The 22,827-nt window shown below is 32.8% G+C and overlaps 1 protein-coding gene across 1 annotated transcript; it reads right to left on the bottom strand.

The window, feature by feature from the left end:
- Positions 1-15,601: 15,601 nt before the first annotated feature.
- On the bottom strand, positions 15,602-22,116 carry LOC142617993 (protein REVEILLE 5-like). Its single transcript, XM_075790971.1, has 9 exons — positions 21,729-22,116; positions 21,451-21,508; positions 20,269-20,392; positions 19,991-20,170; positions 19,745-19,873; positions 18,585-18,694; positions 18,339-18,398; positions 16,083-16,198; positions 15,602-15,993 (listed from the first exon to the last, which is right to left on the bottom strand). Exons 1-8 carry the CDS (start codon positions 22,004-22,006, stop codon positions 16,091-16,093), a joined length of 1,047 nt encoding a protein of 348 aa, XP_075647086.1. The 5' UTR covers positions 22,007-22,116; the 3' UTR covers positions 15,602-15,993; positions 16,083-16,090.
- Positions 22,117-22,827: the final 711 nt, after the last annotated feature.

The raw sequence follows: 22,827 nt of genomic DNA, 5'->3' as shown, positions 1-22,827 counted from the left end.
GTCTCACTGTTTTGAGGAAGATAAAGAAGCGACGATGGGCAACAGCAGGGAGAAGAAGTTGAGTGCCTCTACCCTCTACTCTCTTGCCTCTGCCCTCTGCCTCTGTCTTCAACTCTAGCTCCGATGTGAGAGCTAGATTCTTTCTTCAACAAAACCCCTTCCTTGTCCTCTTCATCGAAATATGCTAGTGTTTTGAATTTCATTTGACTTTTTTTTCTTAATTTTTTTTAAAATTTCATTTGATTTTTTTTTTCTTTTTCTAGTCAGATTATTTTAAGTCGTGTTTTGTGACTTCGCAGTGACAAATAGGAAATGTTGTGAAAATGTTGTAAAATTGTTATGGACGTAGCATTTCTCTTATTGACTATTTCATTTTATATTATTATGTTGTTAGGATGTGTGCCCTTAAATCCTATTGTATGATGCTATGTATGACATTATGTTGTGATTAATAAAGTTTTTTTTTTATTATCTAAAAATAATGGTAACATGAATATTGGGACATTATCATATAATCCATAAGATGCATAGTATGTGATTTAGTCACAGAAGATATAAATCACAAGTTCTTTGTAAACTCAGAATTTTAGTTCGTAGTCGGTGATGAAATTGAGCATTTCATCTGCAAAGACTATAACATGTCAACTAAAATGATTTGTCTTGATCATGGAAATTGAGATTTCTAGTTAATATGTTGATATGTTTTAAGAGTTAAAATATATTAAACTGGACCGCTGTGAGATTTATTATTCTCCTAACGACTGTCAAATGAATAATAAACTCACGACTTATATTTACATGAACTCTTAATCCTGAGAGAGTAATAGACATGATCATGAAGTATAGGTTACTTTGATATATCAGGAGTGAGGTCTAAAACTACGATCAAAACCTTAGTATGATGGGCAATCACATTTAGTATTGATGGAATATATATTCTCAAGATGAAATTCATAGTCTCTTAACGGAGATACAAAATATTCCCTTGAGATAAATTTAATGGGTTTGGTTATTCAGAGTGTTAGGCATAACCACTTTAGTAAGGAGTTACTAAAGCATATATTTATAAAATTGGATTTCATAAATATATGATGAATAACTTAAAAGATTAAACCGGGTATTCAAAGAATTGAGATGTAGTAGTCTTTAAAGTGGCAGTCTATATTCATGACTTTGTATTACTACGAATATTTTATAAAGAGGTTGCATGTACAATAAAGTCTTGGGATATAATTTATAAATAAGGCCTAGAGTGAAACTATATTTATATAGTGGTATTAAATATAGTTAATGATAATTTTGGACTTGTCAAGAGTTGATAGAAAAAAAGGCCTATTGGAGCTAGTGTCTTATTGGTCCCTTTTAGTCCCACTCCAAGCCACACACTTAAGCCCAATTGGAAAGGCCCAAAAGGCCAACCTAATAACATAATTAGTTAGATACAAAGGGAGAAACATACATAATTTTTAAAAAGGAGCAATACTCTTGTGAAACGGTATGTATATGAGTATTAGACATTTTGACATTCTTCCTTGGAAACTGATTGAGAAACCACACTTCTTTGGCGTTAGAGGAATTGGAGTGAAGATTAAAAGTATTTCCAAGTGCTTTTGATCTTTGTTTTGAAATTCACCACACCAGGGTACATTCTCTTGTTCTTAAATTCTAAAACTTACATAGTGCATGTTATCAATTGAGAATAAAATAAATCCGTTAATTTTCTGCTGTGTATATTTTGTATGCGATACAAACATGTACTTATCCAACAATTGGTATCAATGTGGTCTTCAATTTCGAATCTGTATAACATGTTTTGTTAGTTTTGGAATTAGTGACAATTGTTTCATGTTGTTAGAAATTAGTTTTCTACATAGTTGTTGAAATTATTGTTTGATGAAAACTGATATTGATGTTATGATGTTGTTTAAATTTGATTTTAAGTATATTAAATTGAACTTTAAGGCTATAGCATCAATGAAATTCAATTTTGATATCAATCTTTGTTCATTATGTTCATATGATGGTTGTTTGTTCATAAAAAAGTTAAAAAATTGTCTTAGAAAAATTCTGAAAAATTCTAAATTCGCGAAGCTCGATCGATCGAGCAGGCATAATTTATCTCGATCGATCGAGGTACATTCTCGATTGATCGAGGACTGAAGATTCAGAATTTTCTCTAAGTGTTTTTTACATGTATAAAGAGCAAGGCTATGTGTAATTAGTTTACGCATGTTTTAAAATTAAAAACCTTTAATTTAAAATATCTAGTGGGAGAGAGATACAAGGGTTGGATCTCACGGCCTCCATTATCAATTCATTGTAGTGTGGGATAAGCACCTTGTCTTGGCGTATATGCCTCGCGATCCCAAAGGAGGGTGTTTATTTCATAGTACAATAAGATTGAACTTACCTGTTTAAAGTAGTGTGGACAAGCACCACGTCTTGGCGTATATACCTCGCGATCCCAAAGGAGGGTGTTTTGTTTCATGGTGCTACAAGTTTAAACACTATAAAAGGAGATGAAATGTGGCTACACATGATTCTAGATAATGGTGTACACTAGATTAAGTGTAATGTTAACCTCCCAAAGGAGCTATGTCATTATTACTTAGAGGCTAAAGGTATTACGACATATTATTAGTGTTTGATAAGAGTTATCATGATAACACTAATAATGAGAATAGTTCTCAATCAATCATAGTGTTTATAATAAACTTTCTACCAAGGAATTATAAACATGGGATTGGGTTGTCGTTGCATATATTATATTATGGTTTTACTAATATTCCATATTATATGCTTATATGCTAAATTGATAATGTCCAGTTCACTTATTATATTCATGTTTATTGTTTTCAGATTTTATCATGGCATCATTTAGCCTACTTGTTGCTATTCTTAATCAAAACAAACTGATTGGATCCAACTATATTGACTAGAAAAGAAATTTGGGCTTTGTTCTTACAGCTGAAGACCATAAATATGTGCTTAATTAACCTTGTCCTAGCTTTCCATTATTAGATGCTCCTCTTGAGGAAAAACAGTAATATGATCATTGGCAGAAATGTAATGAGATGGCCAAGTGCTATATCCTAGCATCTATTTCAAATGTTTTACAGCATCAAATGCAGGATGTAGAACTAGTTTCAGACATTATGCTAAGTCTGAAGGAGATGTTTGGTGAGCAAGGCCGTTCTGCAAGGTAAGAAACTATGAGGCAAATGTATAATACCAAAATGGTTGAAGGTAGTTCAGTGAGGGAGCATTGTCTTAGGATGATCTCTAATTTGAATGCATTGGAAATTTTAGGTGCCGACATTGATGGAGAATTCCAAGTGGATATGATACTCCAGTCACTACTAGAATCATTCAAGGAATTTAAATTTAACTATAATATGAACAAAAAGATTTATTCATTATCTGAATTGATGAATGAGTTAGTGGCAGCGGAAGGCATCTTTGGTACTTTTAGTGTTGAAGCCAATATTGGTGAAGCTTCTACTTCCCAACTTAAGTCGAAAGGTAAAGATAAGAAGAAGAAGAAGGACTTCACCAAGCAAGATGGTAAAAAAATTGCCTTAGGAGTTGCCAACAAGGGAAAGAAGGAGTACACCAAAGGAAAGTGTTTCCATTGTAATGAAAAATGGCATTAGAAGAGGAATTGTCCAAAATTCATAGCTGCCAAGAATAAAGGTATGAAATGTTCATTCCTTCTTGAAATATGTTCAGTACAAAATCCCACAGATTCTTGGTGTGTGGATTCAAGTTGTACTAATCATATCTGTAATTCTTTGCAGGGGTTCCAAGAGACTAAAATACTGAATGAGGGAGAACTGTTTCTTACTTTGGCTGATAGGAGCAAGATTCCAGTTGATCTTTGGCACTTGCTTTTGGGTCATATTAATTCAAATAGAATTCAAAAACTGATCAAAGATAGACTCTTAGAGCCATTGGACTTTAATGCATTCCTAGTTTGCGAATCTTGTTTGGAGGGTAAAATAATCAAACGAATAAGGGTATGAAACGTTCATTCCTTCTTGAAATATGTTCAGTACAAAATCCCACAGATTCTTGGTGTGTGGATTCAAGTTGTACTAATCATATCTGTAATTCTTTGCAGGGGTTCCAAGAGACTAAAAGACTGAATGAGGGAGAACTGTTTCTTACTTTGGCTGATAGAAGCAAGATTCCAGTTGTAGCTGTTGGAGTGTTTAATTTATGTTTCAGTTCTAGATTTTTAATATTGGAAGACTGTCTATATGTACCTAATGTTCATAGGAATTTGATTTCTGCAACTTATTTAGGTAAACATGGGTATTGTGTTATCCTGAAAGACAATGTTATAATAAAGAAGGATAAATTGTTTATCTTTTCTGGCAATATTGTGGATGGTCTTTATATTTTAACTCCTGATAAGCATGAATTATACAATTCTGAATTATATAATAACTCTCATGTAAAATCATTAAAGAGTAGGTTTTCTTCTAATGATACATATCTTTGGCACTTGCTTTTGGGTCATATTAATTCAAATAGAATTCAAAGACTGATCAAAGATAGACTCTTAGAGCCATTGACTTTAATGCATTCCTAGTTTGTGAATCTTGTTTGGAGGGTAAAATAATCAAACTACTTTTTAATGTAAAAGGTAGAAGAGCCCAAGAGTTGCTTTAATTAGTTCATACAAATGTATGTGGTCCTATGTCAACCCAAGCAAAAGGAGGTTATGAGTACTTCATCACATTTACGAATGATTACTCAAGATATGGTTAAGTGTACCTAAAGAGACGGAAGTCCGAAGCCTTTGAAAAGGGCAAAGACTTTAGGGCTGAAGTTGAGAATCAATTGGGTAGACGCATAAAGGTCATTCGATCTTATCGAGGTGGCAAATACCTTCTTAGGGTTTTCAAGGATTACCTAATTCAAAATGGGATTGTATCCCAATTGACTGCACCTGGAACTCCTTAACAAAATAGTGTAGCAGAAAGAAGGAATAAGACTCTTTTGGAAATGGTTAGGTCCATGATGAGTTACTCAACTTTACCAGTTTCTTTTTAAGGATATGCACTAAAAACTGCAATGTATATTTTGAATTTGGTTCCATTAAAATCTGTTTTCAACACACCCAAGGAATTCTGGAGTGGGCGCAAGCCAAGTATGAAATATCTCCACATTTGGGGATGTCCAGCACATGTGTTGAAAGGGAAGTCTGATAAGTTGGAAGCAAAAACAGAAGTATGCATGTTTTTAGGGTATTTAAAGGAAATTAAGGGTTATTTATTCTATAATCATAAGGATAACAAAGTGTTTGTTAGTACCCATGCCAAATTTTTGGAAGATGATTATGTGAATAACTTTAATCCTAGGAGTAAAATTGTTTTGTCTGAAATAGATGAACCTGTAGTTGAAAAACCAATGGATGAAACTAGGGATGATGTAATTGTGTTAGATATACCACAAGATACTACTCATGAGATGTCTAGTACATAGGTGCCTCGTCGTAGTGGGAGAATTGTTCTGCCTCCTATAAGATTCATAGGTTTGGGAGAAATTTATGAAGCTATCTCAGAAGAGGCTGAATCAGATCCCTACACTTATGAGACAGCAATGAATGATGTAGATGCACATCATTGGGTCCAAGCTATGAAATCTGAATTGGATTCTATATATTCCAATCATGTATGAGATCTTGTAAAGGCGCCTAACGGCATTAAACTAGTTGGTTGCAAATGGATTTACAAGAGGAAGAGAGGGATAGATGAAAATGTTGAAACCTTTAAAGCAAGACTAGTGGCGAAAGAGTATACACAAAAAGAAGGTATTGACTATGGTGAAACTTTTTCGCCAGTAACCATTCTTAAATCTATCGGAATTCTCTTATCCATTGCTGCTCATTATGATTATGAGATTTGGCAAATGAATGTCAAGATTGCATTTCTTAATGGCAAAGAACCAAAAGCATATGGTATGCAAGTTGAAAAGGTCCATTTATGGACTTAAGCAAGCATCAAGGTCATGGAACATTATATTTGATCAAGCAATCAAGTCATTAGGTTTTGAACAAAATCTTGATGAACCATGTGTGTACAAAAGACATCGAGATAAAGTAGTAATGTTCCTAGTGCTATATGTTGATGATATTCTACTCATTAGAAATGATGTACGGGTAATGTCATCGGTTAAAGTTTGGTTGTCAAGCCAATTTGATATGAAGGACTTGGGCTAAGCTAACTATATTCTAGGGATTAAGCTCTGGTGAGATTGAAAGAACAGGATGTTGGGTTTGTTACAAGCTGGATATATAGATAAGGTTCTAGAATGGTTTAGCATGCAAAACTCCAAGAAATGATTACTTTCTTTCAGACATGGAGTTCCTCTGTCTGATGACCAAAGGCTTAAGACTCTTGAGGAAGAAAACATGATGAGACAAGTTCCCCATGCTTCTGTAGTGGGAAGTCTCATGTATGCTATGCTTTGTACTAGACCAGATATTTGTTATTCAGTAGGCATGGTCAGCCAGTATCAATCAAATCCAGGACCTAAACATTGGCAAGCTGTAAAGCATATTCTTAAGTATCTAAGGAGAACGAGAGATTAGATGCTTCTTTACCGTTGTGAGGATTTGATTCCCATTGGTTATACAGATTTAGATTTTCAGTCAAATCTTGATTTTAAAAAGTCCACTTCAGGTTGTGTGTTCACCTTAGAAGGTGAAGCCATAAGTTGGAGGAGTGTTAAGCAATCTTGTATTGCCGACTCCACCATGGAAATTGAATATGTTGCTGCTTGTGAAGCACAAAGGAGGCTATTTGACTTAAGAAATTCCTTTCTGATCTTGGCATTGTGAGAATTAAGCAAGTTCCTATTACATTGTTCTACGACAATAGAGGAGCGGTTGCACAATCCAAGGAACCAAGAAATCACAAGAAAGGAAAACACATAGAAAGAAAGTACCACATCATTCTAGACATTGTTGCTCATGGAGATGTAGTAGTAGCAAAGATAGATAGTGCAAAGAATCTAGCGGATCCTTTTACCAAAGTCTTACCGCAAAGGACTTTCGAGTCATATTTAGAGCAAATGAGAGTTAGATTAATGCACAATAGTCTTTAGAGCAAGTGAGAGATTGTTAGGATGTGTGCCCTTAAATCCTATTGTATGACATTATGTTGTGATTAATAAAGTTGTTTTATTGTTATCTAAAAATAATGGTAACATGAATATTGGGATATTATCATATAGTCCATGAGATGCATAGTATATGATTTATGTGATTTAGTCACAGAAGATATAAATCACAAATTCTTTGTAAACTCAGAATTTTAGTTCATAGTCGGTGATGAAATTAGGCATTTCATCTGCGAAGATGATTTGTCTTGATCGTGGAAATGGAGATTTCTAGTTGGTATGTTGATATGTTTTAAGAGTTAAAACATATTGAATTGGACCGTTGTGAGTTTTATTATTCTCCTAACGATTATTAAACGAATAATAAACTCACGACTTCTATTTACATGAACTCTTAATCCTGAGAGGATAATGGACCTGATCATGAAGTATAGGTTGCTTTGATATATTAGGAGTGAGGTCTAAAGATAAGATCAAAACCTCAGTATGTTGAGCAACCACATTTAGTGTTGATGGAACATATATTCTCAAGATGGAGTTCATAGTCTCTTAACGGAGATACAAACTAGTCCCTTGAGATAAGTTTAATGAGTTTGGTTATTCAGAGTGTTGGCCTAACCACTTTAGTAAGGAGTGACTAAAGTATATATTTATGAAATTGGATTTCATAAATATATGATGAATAACTTAAAGGATTAAACCAGGTACTCAAAAAATTAAGATGTAGTAATCTTCAAAGTAGCAGTCTATATTCATGACTTTGTATTACTATGAATATTTTATGAAGGGGTTGCATGTATAATAAAGTATTGGGATATAATTTATAAATAAGGCCTAGAGTGCAATTATATTTATATAGTGGTAGTAAATATAGTTAATGGTAACTTTGGACTTGTCAAAAGTTGACAGAAAAAAAAGCCCCATTGGAGCTAGTGTCTTATTGGTCCCTTTTGGTCCCACTCCAAGCTACACACTTAAGCTCAATAAGAAAGGCCCAAGTGGCCAACCCAATTAGATAATCAATTAGATACAAAGGGAGAAACATACAGAATTTTTAAAAATGAACAACACTGTTGTGAAATGGTATGTATATGAGTGTTAGACACTTTGATATTCTCCCTTGGAAACTGATTGAGAGACCACACTTCTTGGGCATTAGTAGAATTAGAGTGAAGATTAAAAGTGTTCCCAAGTACTTTTGATCTTTGTTTTAAAATTTACCACACCAAGGTACACTCTCTTGTTCTTAAGTTCTGAAACTTATATAATGCACGTTATCAATTGCGAATGAAGTAGATCCGTTAATTTTTCACTGCGTATGTTTTGTATACGATACAAGCATGTACTTATCCAACATATGTTAGTCACATGTATGCCAACAAGGCAAGCCGTTTGTCACGTATGCATTTTCCGTTAGTGAGTTATGGTAAGGACTAAATTGATTATACATGAAAATAACAGGGACCAAATTTTCTGCTACCAAAATGTGAGATCAAACTGATCGTAACTTTAAAATGTAGGAACCAAAATGATTTTTTGCCTTTTTATTTTTATTTTTATTTTTTAAAGCTGTGTTAACTCACACCATCTAGTGAACATCGAAAATATTATTTTAATATAATATTTTTCATGCAAAAATCATTTTGATACAATACAAAAATGTTAGAGACTATATTAACACATTTGAAATGTTAGGGAACAAACCCCTAATTTATTACCTTGTAAGGTATTACTAATACAGTCTATTAACTAAGTTTTAGGAAACTTTAAATTTTAATTCAATTAAAATTCTATCACTGAGATCTTCTCAAAAAAAGAAAAAAAAATTCTATCACCTAGAGGATAAGGGTAAGTTGTTTCAATAACCACTAAGAAAGTCTCGAAATTTGATTCCACAATCCCTTGCCTCGTTAAATATGTCAGCCTCTTCTTTTCCTTAATAGCACATACCATTAAAGTCATCTTTTTTTTGATAGCACATACCATTAAAGTCATAGCAAATAACTCAGCTGGTTCATATTTCTCGGAATTTCCAAGAAAGACATCCAACTAACGAGGCTAAAATGGCCAAATACCATCTTTTTTCGAAATTTGTTGCAAAAAAACACTGTTTCGGAACTAAATAGGGAAATACCAGTTTTCTAGAACTCGAGTTTCAAAAACTTGAGTTCCTCATTAGTTCTGCCACCGTGGCACTACTGAGCTGAAATTTGTGCGATTAAAAAAAATAATGTGGTACTCGAGCTTGGTAAACTCAAGTTCCATGCAACACAGTACTTGAGTATACCAGGCTCGAGTACCTATTATAAATAAAATTATGTTTATGTTTATTTCTACGGTAAGGAACTCGAGTTTAGTAAACTCGAGTTCCTTATAACTTTTTTCTTTTTGGGATAATCAAAAAATAAACATAAACATAAAAATAACTAGTTTTTTTATGTTTTTATTTATTTAAATAGAAGCAATGTAAAATATAGAGATTTTAATTTCAAAATATGAATTAATTTCTACATTAATTAAAATTGTTCATTGTTTTCTCATAAAAATTGTTCACTGTTTTTTGCAAAAACTATTTCTATGATTTTGCATAAAATTATTTTCTCTTCAGCATTATTTAAAAAAAATTTCACTCTCTTTTCTGCGTAAATTATTTTCTGTTCACTATTTAAAAAATTGTTCACTGTTTTCTCATAAAACACCTACTGAAATCGTGTTTTATAAATTTCAACACCAAATTTGAATGCTTTTTCATGCTTAAACTTCACGATAGTTGAATTTGTTTTTCTGCATTGATAAAATCTATTTCTACATTAATAAAATTTGCTCTCTGCACATCATGCTTACTGTATATTCGAATTTGCTTACTGCATTCATAAAATCTGCTTTCTGCATTAATTGAAACTGTTCATTGTTTTCTCATAAAAATTGTTCACTGTTTTCTACATAAACTATTTCTATGATTTTGCATAAAATTATTTTATGTTCAGCATTATTTAAAAAATTGTTCACTCTCTTTTCTGTGTAAATTATTTTCTGTTCACTATTTAAAAAATTGTTCATTGTTTTCTCATAAAACACCTACTGAAATCGTGTTTTTTAAATTTAAACACCAAATCTAATTGCTTTTTCATGCTTAAATTTCACAATAATCAAATTTGTTTTTCTGCATTGATAAAACCTATTTTTACATTAATAAAATTTGCTCTCTGCATATCATGTTTATTTTGTATATTCGAATATGCTTACTGCATTCGTAAAATCTGTTTTCTACATTAATTAAAATTGTTCATTGTTTTCTCATAAAAATTGTTCACTGTTTTCTGCATAAACTATTTCTATGATTTTGCATAAAATTATTTTCTGTTTAGCATTATTTAAAAAATTATTCACTCTCTTTTCTGCATTAATTATTTTCTGTCCACTATTTAAAATATTGTTCATTGTTTTCTCATAAAACAGCTAGTGAAATTGTGTTTTCTAAATTTAAACACCAAATCTGAATGCTTTTTCAGCATTTTGAATTTCACAATAATCGAATCTATTTTTCTGCATTGATAAAATCTATTTCTACATTAATAAAATTTGCTATCTGCACATCATGTTTTTTGTATATTCGAATCTGCTTACTGCATTCATAAAATATGTTTTCTGCATTAATTAAAACTGTTCATTGTTTTTTCATAAAAATTGTTCACTGTTTTATGCATAAACTATTTCTAGCATTCTGCATAAAATTATTTTATGTTCAGTATTATTTAAAAAATTGTTCACTCTCTTTTTTGTGTAAATTTTTCTCTGTTCATTGCATAAACTGTTCAATGTCACATAGATAGAATCATGGTAGAATTTGTAAAGCTTTTGACTTCTAGTCACCCTGATCATCATGGCTACTCTTATACCACTACTTAGCAAGAGCACAAAGGTGTACAGAAAAAAGTTTTTTTTTTTTATTATATATGCTTTAAATTTTAAAGACGATTTTCTTATATAACATTTTAAAAGGACTTTACAAAAGGACATTGACAAAAAGGCTTTGGAATTACATCTTGTTAACACCAGTGCATTTCACTGGTGATAAATCACTATTCACTGGTGGCAAATCACTATTCACTGGTGACAAATCACTATTCACTAGCGACAAATCACAATTTCATTGGCGACAGGTCATTATTCACCAGCACGCGTGAATAGCTTCTAGACAAATCAAGACAGTGCAAACAGATACAGACAGTCCAGACAGATACAGACAGATATTCAAAAGTTACTACTGTTTACTAGCATGCGTAAAAAGAGATCTGATAGGTTCTCGATATTTGAAAGATTCCCAGACAGACGCAGACAGACTATTAATCATTAGTACTAATTTCCATACAACCTACAGATTAACTTGAGTTAAATTTACCTACTCAGGTTACTTTACCATGGTTCATTTCACCTATAAAAGAGACGAACTACGAAGACAGAAGACAATTTTCTAAGTTTCTAAGATTCTAAGCTTTCAAGTTCCAAGTTTTAGAAAGCCTTTTGTAATAGCCTTCCCTCTCCCTCAGAAAGACTTTTGTAATCTCTCCCCCTCTTGTAATCTTGTAACCTTTCTCTTCAAACAGTTTTATTTTCAAGCTTGTATCAAAGATAGCAGTTTGTTTTCAAGTTTATCAAAGACTAAAGTTTTTATTCAAGTAAGATTTTACTAGTTTCTGTTTTCATATTCCATACTCCAATTTAACCTTATTTTGAATATATCTATTTTGCTATTTACTCTCTTTATTATCTATTTTATCATTGTTTATGCTTCCATATTACTGCTGTGCTCTCTCCTGGGTAGTCATTGGTATTAGAGCATCCGAATCATAAAACACCTAATGAACATTGAATAATTTATGCAAAAAAATAGTGAACAATTTTTCAAATAATGCTGAACAGAAAATAATTTTATGCAGGATGCTAAAAATAGTTTATGCAGAAAACAGTGAACAATTTTTATGAGAAAACAATGAATAGTTCTAATTAATGCAGAAAACAGATTTTATGAATGCAGTAAGCAGATTTGAGTATATAGTAAACATGATGTAGCACCAACTGTGGCATGAGTAGTTTTTTGAAGACACGTCACTAGCCCGCTGCTGTAGCACCAACTGTAGTCATACGAACCACATGCGCCAATAGATGCCAGTATTTCACATGTGTTGCTCAATAGCTCGGCACAATTTCACACACTGTCCAGTCACATCATCCACATTCAGGTGAATACTTAAATATATGAATAATCGTACCCTGGTGCTAGGGACATAGCATTATGTCAATTAAATATGATGCTTTGTTCAAGAACACTGCAACTACCGCCCACATCTTCAAATCTCACTGTGACATTGAGAACATTTAAAATCCTATTCATACAATTTTTTTCCAGCTTGTATTGACATGAAAAGCCCTAATAACTGAAATTATAATGCTTGGAACATGAAATGAGGTTATAAATGCACCACTATAATGATCTTATTTCTTTACCACTAACTTCGTAGATTGACTAAGCTATGAATTGCAACGCCTCAACATCAAATCGTACAATGCGAAACAAGTTTGGATCTACTTCAACAAATAGATTATCACAAGTTCCAGCAGATCAACAACTACAGACATACACAAACCACTATGGAGGGAAATGGGTTGGAAAGAAGAGAGATTTCCTTAATATGCCAATCTACACGTATGAGAGTCTTAGAAGCGTCGGGCACATCATGGTCAGAAAACCTACAAAAATAAGTACAGATACCACCACAATAGAGTTCACCGTAGCAAAACCACCATGGTCAACTGTATACGAGAAAAGGTGTGAGTTGGAGGTGTATTGTCGATGGCATGGGTTGCGAGTTCCTAAGGCACGCTCAGCTGAGTTACCTAGAAATGAACCTTCCAACATACTTGCTTGTCTTGAACAAGTGAACAATCAAATGCAAAGGTGATTAAACCGTTTTCATGCAATCCAAAAAGCTAGGAAGCATCTAAAGGGGAAGGCGTAAGAGCGAGCCTTCAAGTCTATTAATGAAGTTACTGCGTTAGATGATGAAAGAGATATTTCAGACTTCTCAAATTCAAGTAATGATGATTTCCAAAAATTTCTACCTATGAACATTAGACGTTGTTGTTAATGTCCACCATTGCTGCACTGATGTTCGCAGTGCTGCATGTGCTGCTCAACGATTTGGTACGTTCTTTAATTTTCCTTCGAGTTTACACAATTTTGTTTGTTCAACGATTTTGAATTTTTCAACAAATTCGAATGACCAATACATTAGTACATAGTTTTCCATCTAATTTTCATGATTTTGTACATTTAATGAATCCTAACTATTCAACAAATTCAGACTATCTATACATTTAATTTACAAAATTTTATTTTGTACTTTCAAAATTTTATACATTCAACGAATAAATTTTGTTTTTTACAAATTCGAACGATCTGTACATCTAATGTACACAATTTTCTCTTAAATTTTCACAATTTTGTACTTTCAACGAAATTTGATAGGCCAAAAACGTATTGACCCCTAGTGATTAATTAATTGATTAATTAGCCAAGTTTATTAATTAATTAAATTAACATGCAAAGCGCGTGATAGCACAAACAAATCACCAATTAAACTAAGTGCAGCGGAAATTAAATTGACACGGTGATTTGTTTTTGAATGGGGAAAACTAACACGGAAAAAACCCCATCGGGTGATTTTAAGGTCACCCCTCCCAAGAAAAAAGTGAACAACTTTTATGAGAAAACAATGAACAATTTTAATTAATGCAGAAAACAGATTTTATGAATGCAGTAAGCAGATTCGACTATTGTGAAATTTAAGCATGAAAAAGCATTCAGATTTGGCGTTTAAATTTAGAAAACACGATTTCAGTAGGTGTTTTATGAGAAAACAGTGAAAATTTTTCTAAATAGTGAACAAAAAATAATTTACGCAGAAAAAAGAGTGAACAATTTTTTAAATAATGCTGAACATAAAATAATTTTATGCAAAATTGTAGAAATAGTTTATGCAGAAAACAGTGAACAATTTTTATGAGAAAACAATGAACAATTTCAATTAATGTGAAAAACAGATTATATGAATGCAGTAAGCAGATTCGAATATACAGTAAACATGATGTGCAGAGAGCAAATTTTATTAATGTATAAATAGATTTTATCAATGCAGAAAAACAAATTCAATTATTGTGAAATTTAAGCATGAAAAAGCATTTAGATTTGGCGTTTAAATTTATAAAACATGATTTCAGTAGGTGTTTTATGAGAATACAGTGAACAATTTTTAAAATAGTGAACATAAAATAATTTACACAGAAAAGAGTGATTTTTTTAAAAAAAAATAATGCTGAACAAAAAATGATTTTATGCAAAATCGTAGAAATAGTTTTTGTAGAAAACAGTGAACAAGTTTTATGAGAAAACAATGAACAATTTTAATTAATGTAGAAATTAATTCATATTTTGAAATTAAAATCTCTATATTTTACAATGCTTCTATTTAAATAAATAAAAACATAAAAAGCTACTTATTTTTATGTTTATGTTTATTTGTCGACCGAAAAAAATTCCTTACAAGGTACTCGAGCTCACCAAGCTCGAGTACCATAGAAATAAACATAAACATAATTTTATTTATAATAGGTACTCGAGCCTGGTATACTCGAGTACTGTGTTGCATGGAACTCGAGTTTACCAAGCTCGAGTACCACATTATTTTTTTTAATCGCACAAATTCTAGCTCAGCAGTGCCACGATGGTGGAACTGATGAGGAACTCGAGTTTCTTAAACTCAAGTACCATTTGGAACTCGAGTTTCTAAACCTCGAGTTCTAGAAAAGTGGTATTTCCCTATTTAGTTCCGAAACAGTGTTTTTTCGATACAAATTTCGGAAAAAGATGGTATTTGGCCATTTTCGGCCAACTAACGACCTATAAATAATAATAAAAAATAAATTATAATTACTACCTTTTTAAGCTAGGGAACCAACATTTATGGTTACCGATAAGGCTTAGCTCCAATGCTATGGAGCACTAGAGCCAACATGATGCAAACACATAGCAAAAATTGGAAACATGTCCGTATTGTGTCGACTTTAGTGCACTGGAGCTAAACCATGTCCTACCGTTACTACCATTAACAGTTTGTAACGAGTGCTTTCATTGTCCAATGCCCCACTCCTATGTTTCAAACCAATAACCCCTTTCCAAAGATGATTTATCTGCATTGGCATCGTTCAAGTCCAAATAGACATCGATGATACATCTGAACCATTTTAAGTAATATCGCACTTCAAGGGCAATCTGTTCTAAATGGAATTACCTATAATCAGTAGAAATTGCCAGTGGAGGAGTTAATAACATCTAACAAACCAAGCTGTATTTTTTGCCAAATATTCTGTGTTACCTGCTCTAAAAAAAGTCTTTTGAAGTGCAAGAGCAGAGTTCACACAAAAGCACCAGATATATTCATATCATCCAGTTCGATACAGAGCATTACCCCTAGGAGGCTAGGACTAATTCAGTATGCAAAACCTTCAAAAGATATAACTTACAACTATACAGAGTCATAACAGATTGACATAAAACACTCAGCACTCTATACAAGATAGCCTCTGAAATAAGCTTAAAGTGACTGAAATCTGGTTTATCCTACAACTCTGGATAACAAAAGGTATTTGTATGGTACACGCTTGTCACTTGGACAGCAAGACAACATTGATCCACTGACAAGCTGTGATATTAACTGATGGTCCTCTTGAAGACTTTACATACATATATACATGCAAGTATCACTCCGCTGTTAGCAACAGGATATTAAACATGTCTTGCGCACCCTGCATTTACTGTTTATAGTCAGCAAGTGGCTGGGATAAATTGGGAGGGGAAAAATAATTAAGCCTGAATGTTTGAGAAGTCATTTTACCTCACTTCCTAAGCAGATAGAATGGCACTTTGTGAGTGATCAATGTGGGAATTGGTGTGAGGCCTTCCAGATTTAGCCTTCTCAGGGTCAGCATCATATGATGAAAGTAGCCTTCTCTGTTTCAATTTCAAAAACAGTTCACAAATGAGTATATTGCCTGAAGTCATTAATAATTACAAAATGTAAATAGTTTGATGCTTCTTATTGCAAGAGAATGGGAAACAGCATACAGAGGTTGGCTTTGAGGATTGACAAGATCCATAGTTTTGTCTAGATAATGACATTCAAATGTCAGATAAACATAGCATGCACAGCCAGATTATTCCCCCAAAATGCAGCCTCAAACCCTCCCTCCAAATGAAATCCCAACCCAAAGCCAAATACCAGGAGATACAATTGAAGACGTCATTTTAGAGGCGCTATCTTTCATATGAAAAAGGAAAGTCTGATTTCATGAATAATTAATCTAGTATTAATCTTCAAGTACTACAAGGGTAGTAGTTTCACAAGATCAATTACACTTCCAATCAATGCAATCTATGTAAGAATGCCTTCTTTAGTCAGACGCAAAGCATGATCTTAATAGTGGGTGCAAAAGCAAAAAAGTATAAACTTATTCTCAAAAGGCAACGTGAAGAAATCGAGTGATGCCACATTATCATCTAATTGACACACTAATTATGCATTCTCCACCACTCCCCTGCCCCTTCTCTTCTTTTTTCTTAATAGATGCAGTGTCCTTGTGGAATGGATTAAACTAATAATTCTTAGAAAAAGTGTTTTTGAGGAAAAAAAGAAAGAACAAAGATTGTGTGCAACCAGTGTATTAGATATATGATAATGTTGCATCACTTGTTTGTTTGACCAAAATATATTGATTTAATCTAAAACAAAAGGAACTTTCATGTAATTTTTTATAAGTCAAGGAGGTATAAGCATATATAGGTAGTAATGTTTCTTTCAGAAACATTCCATTGACTAACAAATACAATTCAGGTTTATGTAAAAGCACCATGTAGACCACATGAGATTAACTCATTGATCTGCAAACAAAGTCAAGAAAAAAAAAAGAAAAAAAGAAAAAAAATAGGTGTTCATATGGCAAGAAAAGAGTTTCAGATGTCTTGATACCAAACTCAAAGTTTTTTTTGTTTTTGTTTTTTGATAAGTAAATAGTTACGTAAAAAGAGATGGGGATGCAGGGTATCGGTCTTGATACCAAACTCAAAGTTTTTTTTTTGTTTTTTGATAAGTAAATAGTTACGTAAAAAGAGATGGGGATGCAGGGTATCGAACCCCAATACCAAACTCAAAGTTCAGTATACCAGCTAGCCAACACTACAAAAATCCATGACATTTGAAGTTGGAAGCCTTAAACTCAATAGCAAAACTTTCAAATTATAAAAGAAAAGGGTGATACGATTAATAGTGTCGATGATGATGCCACAAACAAGTAAAAAATTTGGGAACATAAATCCCGTACTGTTCATAATAATATATTGATGAGGTATGAAAATTTTAAATAGATATGGAAGTTATAAACATTAAAAGCCTAGAAGCCAATATGACTTCACCTCCTTTTGATTTCATATTCCCTACAGACAAACCTTATGTATGTTATTCAATTGAAGATGTGCTTAGTAGTTGAATTGTCTTATGTTCATTTGTTAATGAAATTGTATGTTCAACTGTTTTGATAATGTAAACAAAAAAAAATCTGAAGGTTGAACCACTTTGGTAAAATTTGTTATTAGGGATTTTTTGCATATTCCAATTATGAAGATATTTTATTTATTTATTTATTTCACTAGATTCATAATATATGTTCCTCCATTGTTAGTCACATTATTGCCTCCAATATTGAGTTTTGTTATTGTGTTCTACAGGGAATTGCCAGACTTTTGGAAGATTTCTCTTTAAAACTCATCCTCAATCATGAGGATTATCTGAAAATGTTTTTTTGAAAAATATTTTGGGCCTTCTAGAATTTTGAACAAAAAATTTATCTTGTCTAAAAGAAATCTCAAATTTTCAAAATTACTATCTTGGTTTATCATGGATTTGTAACAGGACATTCTTTATAAAGAGAATGTGAACACCCCCTGTTGTCTAATTGCAGTATTCAAAGCTGAATCTTTATAGTTAGCAAAAGCAAAAATTGTTTAGAATTGAGAGATGCGTCATGGAAAGACATGGTACAAATGAAGAGAACACCACAAAGAGAGAGAAATTCTGGGCATAGAAGTGACAACTTACATGATCCTCAAACTCGGGACTAGTCAAATTGACGGAGAGATTTCTCATCAACAGCAATACCTGGGATAATGCCCATATATTCCTTAAGCAAATCAGTATCTTCAACGGAGATTATAGCAAGGTAGACAATTCTAAAGCATAAAATCTCTACAGAATAAGAAGGTGAACCATGATTCTTTTGTGGCTGAACATGATAACATGCCAATATGGTTCTATAAAGGTATTAGATTTTTAAATAGGACATACAGTTTCCAAATTTATTCGGTCCATCTGTTTCAGTCTTTGTAAGTGACCAGTGGAATTAGGATCGAAGACACTGCCAATGAAGCCGTAAACTTGAGCAAAATCTGGCATTACTGCAGCAAAAAACAGAGAAAATTTATCAGCAAAAGCAGGTCAAGAAAATAATGAACAGATGATAAACAAAGAAACTAGAAAAAAGTATTGCATAGTCGAAATTTTGGATGCATGAACACCAGAAAACAGAGGTATTTCTCACGTGCGCTCTAAAAGTTTCTTTTGGACATGTGGTTGACCCAAGCTTTATGGTACAAAAGGATAGATAGTCAAGAAATAACATGTTCTATGACGTGTGAAGCTAATATGCAATTTGGGAAGATTGACTAGACAAGAAAGGCTAAATTTTGTAGCCCATGCATTTATGAGTGCTAAATGGTAGAGGTACTTCTTGCATGTGTTCTAAAGTGATCCAATATGGTTCAAAGGGCAGTCAAGAAATGGCATGTGCTTCAAAGTGTGTAGCTAATATGGATTTTGGGAAGAGTGACCAGAAAATAATGTCTGAACTTCATTGCATACATGAGTTAAGATATGGTTACATGTGTGATGAAACAAACATTTAAGCCAAGTCAAAATGATATGGTCCATTCAACCCTACTAAAGCTGCTAAAACAATTTCTTCACACTTCTTCATTGAAAATCCTGAATGGGCTGACAGCCATGTGTGATGAAACAATGAGACGACATTGCTTCAAGAAGATTACAAGAAAATGATAAAAGCAGCGTACAACCTCGGATTGGGCAGTGAGAAAAGACTACAGCCCAAGGTAAAGCAAACTGGTGAAAAATGATTATAATTGAGACAAGGTGATGCCATGTATCACTTAGAAATTTCTCAAGGAAAAGAAGAAGTGCATTAACTAATCAAATTTACATCATCAATTTTTGTTTTGGGAATAATCTTGTTCCTATTCAACTGTATTGCACTCATAGAGATGCCACTATAACAGTGCTATTGCACCATTAGCAATTTTCAAATGTTAAGTAAACTGAGAGAATGCCAATCAATATATCCTCATAGTAATGTAGTACGAGATCTGGCACTCATTTTTCTGACTATACCTGTGCAACAATTGTAAATTAGAATAAGGCACAGGAATACTAACCTCGCGCTGTGTTGCCATGATCCCCTCGATTGATCTTTTCCCCTGTTGGCCTCGTCTTTGGCATGTTTTCATTACTACTGCTATAGCAACAATTCTGTGCAATGGTTGGTCCAGCCAATCCTGCATCATCTAAAAACCCAGGCATATATGAAGTTAGCAGAATGGAGCTAATAATTATTTTAGAAGAAAGAAAACAAATCCAAGTTTCAACTGGCAAGACAGAGTAGGAACAGCTCAAAACAAAACCTTTAGTTGCTTGTGAGACAGTAACTGGTGGCACTGAATTAAAACTCCAGGAAGACACAGTTGAACTGTTCATTGGATTCCCAAGAACTGATGATGAATCTGGCCTATAAACATATGATGCAGGCTCAAGCATAACAGGTGAAGATTGATATTGCCCAGTAGCTTGGGATATAACTGGAGCTGCAAGAATAAACAGATGAGCAAAGGAGTATTTCAAACTCTACTACTAGAAATTCCAATGAAAGGAAAAAAGGGTCTTGACTCTTGAGCATGCTAACCATTTTTAGGGGCTTTCTGAGGATACGGATGAGCTGCTTTTCTCTTTGGTCGAGGGGGTGGTACATGTTCACTCGCTCCACTTTTCTGAACCTTCAGAAAGTACTTCTGTGCATGGCTACGTATCTGACAAAAGAATGTATATATATAATAAGCAAAAGAATACAAGCAACCCTCAGATTTTGCACTCAAATATCTTCGGAAATGTTGTAGTTCACAAGCTGCTAGAATGAGTCAAAAGAATATATATATATATATATATATACACACACACACATATAGCACATGACAACATATGCAAGACTGACCATGCCATGCCAACAATATCTGGGAGGACAAAACTTAGATATTGCTCTGTTTGTTTCAACAATGATGTTTTCTAGAAAATGATTCATTTTTCAATAAGCATTTTCTATAAAATTATCTCATTTTCCAATGTTTGGTAGCAACTTTAAATGAGTTGAAAAACAAATTCCTCACTTCCGTTATTTAGTTTGCTATGAGATAGAGTTGTTTTCCAAAAAAATTTATTGGAAAATAATCTCTAAAAATAAGTCATACTTTTTATGTTGACCAAAAATAGTTTTCCTTTGACTTATCTTTTTTTATGCTACCAAACATTGAAAAACTATCTTTACATAAGGTTTTTCATTGAAACAAACGGAGCGATAGTTTCTTAGATTCCCAAATTGAGTTCAACCATGTGGTTACATTAATCACAACCACATGGTTGAATTTTATTTTCCTATTATTGTTTGTCAATACTGAATGTAATTAGAGAATGTAAAAAAGAGCACCTAGTACCTAACTTTACCATTACTTCATAATTCATTTAACAAACAATGGAGAATAAATTACAAGTATCTCATCATAAATGCCAATAATCGCAACTATTTCTCCAACAAATTGGCTTAGTTAAAGACTTGCTTCCTCATATTATTCCAGATGCATTAACTTCATTGATAATAATAATAATAATAATAATAATAATAATATAGAAAGTTAACTATACACACTGTTACGCCCAAAAGTTTTGTACATGAGCGATTTTTGTAGTTGAAGTTTAAAGTCTAAATAAGGTGGCCGAACTAAAAACTGACAGTGACACGGTCTGTCTATGAGTCCATAAGGAATAAAAGCAAAATCAGTTTAAAATGCAAATGGGCTGAAAGTGGAGAAATTACCTGGATAACAGTTTTAGACCCAACAAATGCTTCAATTTTCTTCCAGTCACGATCAAATCTGAAATGAGTCTCGACCAATAAGAACCACAAAAAAATGGAATTGTCAAACTACAATCATTAATAAAATAATAGTTTTCAATTCTGAAATTATGTGTTCAATTAATTATGACCTAGAATCTTCCATTAAAGACCCAAAAAACACAAAAACAAAAAACTTATGTTATTAATTAAGGAATAGCTAATTTTTAGAAATTGAAGTAAAAAAGTGACACACTTACAATTGGAGAGCTTCGAGAAACTTATCGTGCTCTTGCTCCGTCCAGCTTTCTCTGGACTTGGTAATCGTATACGGTTTTCGGATCTTCTTACTCGGATCATCCAACAACGACGCCGTATTGTTATTATTGTTATTATTATTAGTAGTACTAGTTGTAGTTGTAGTTGTAGTTGTAGTTGTAGTAGTAGTAGTTGGCGGTGGCAGAGAATTAAAAGCCATATTCATTGGATCGAAGAAGTGAAACCCCTGAGCTGCTGGGTTTGGGTTTACAGACAACATATAAGCTGAAGCTGTTTGTAAAACAAAACTATATGTGGTGTTTCTGTTTTTTCTGGTTTACAAATGATGGAATTGAAAACAAACCGACCTGAGAGACTCTGAGAGAGAGAATGGGTGGCATGGTTTTTATATAGAAAGAGAAAGATGAGAGAGAGAATGGGTGGTGTGAGTTTGGACGGAACTGTCCCTAGCAGCTTAGTAATGGCCGTACACGTGGCTGCTTTGGGTTGACGATTAAGATATATGGTAGCTGTGAGTGTAAGGCAAGTGGCATCCTTGTATACCTATGGGTTCATTTTTAAATTTTGAAAATTAATATATTGGATTCTCTTTTTCAAATTCTAGCTACACTTCCCAGGCCTAGATATGGCACGAGTTTAATACATCAAGTATATGGACGTTATAATTTGGCATCTTTCGGACAGATTAAAGGGCCGCTTGGTATAGTTGTTTAAACAATATTTTTTAATTTTTAAACAATATTATATTTATTTTTATACACTTTTTTACTTATATATATTTTCAAAAAATATAAACAACATTACTAGAACAACGTGTATGTTATAGGTATGTTATATTTGTTTTTTAAAAAAACCGTAACAAAAATAGGTAAACATTTACCATATAATTTTTTAGATAAATACAATCATCTTTGTATCATAATTTTTTAACTCCTATTAAGTATGATTTAATATTTAGAACATACAAATAAAATTTAAATTTTTTGAGAACAATGCCCTAGAAATTACAAATTTATTATAGATGTCATGATGTGTCACTAATTATAAAAAGTAATTCAAACACCAATCAAATTTATTCCA

The sequence above is a fragment of the Castanea sativa genome, chromosome 11 (genome assembly GCF_040712315.1).
Source record: "Castanea sativa cultivar Marrone di Chiusa Pesio chromosome 11, ASM4071231v1".
In the NCBI taxonomy this organism is placed as follows: Eukaryota; Viridiplantae; Streptophyta; class Magnoliopsida; order Fagales; family Fagaceae; genus Castanea; species Castanea sativa.
Note: the sequence above shows the minus strand (reverse complement) of the source record. Positions and strands in the feature narration are given on the sequence as shown.

What these genes read in the sequence shown, in the direction of transcription:
- LOC142617993 (XM_075790971.1), bottom strand. Translation starts at nt 22,006, where the DNA reads ATGTTGTCTGTAAACCCAAACCCAGCAGCTCAGGGGTTTCACTTCTTC. An exon ending in TCATGGCAACACAGCGCGAG is followed by an intron (nt 18,695 to 19,744) that starts GTTAGTATTCCT and finishes TTTTTGCTGCAG; the next exon opens with TAATGCCAGATTTTGCTCAA. An exon ending in ACCGAATAAATTTGGAAACT is followed by an intron (nt 18,399 to 18,584) that starts GTATGTCCTATT and finishes GCATTATCCCAG; the next exon opens with GTATTGCTGTTGATGAGAAA.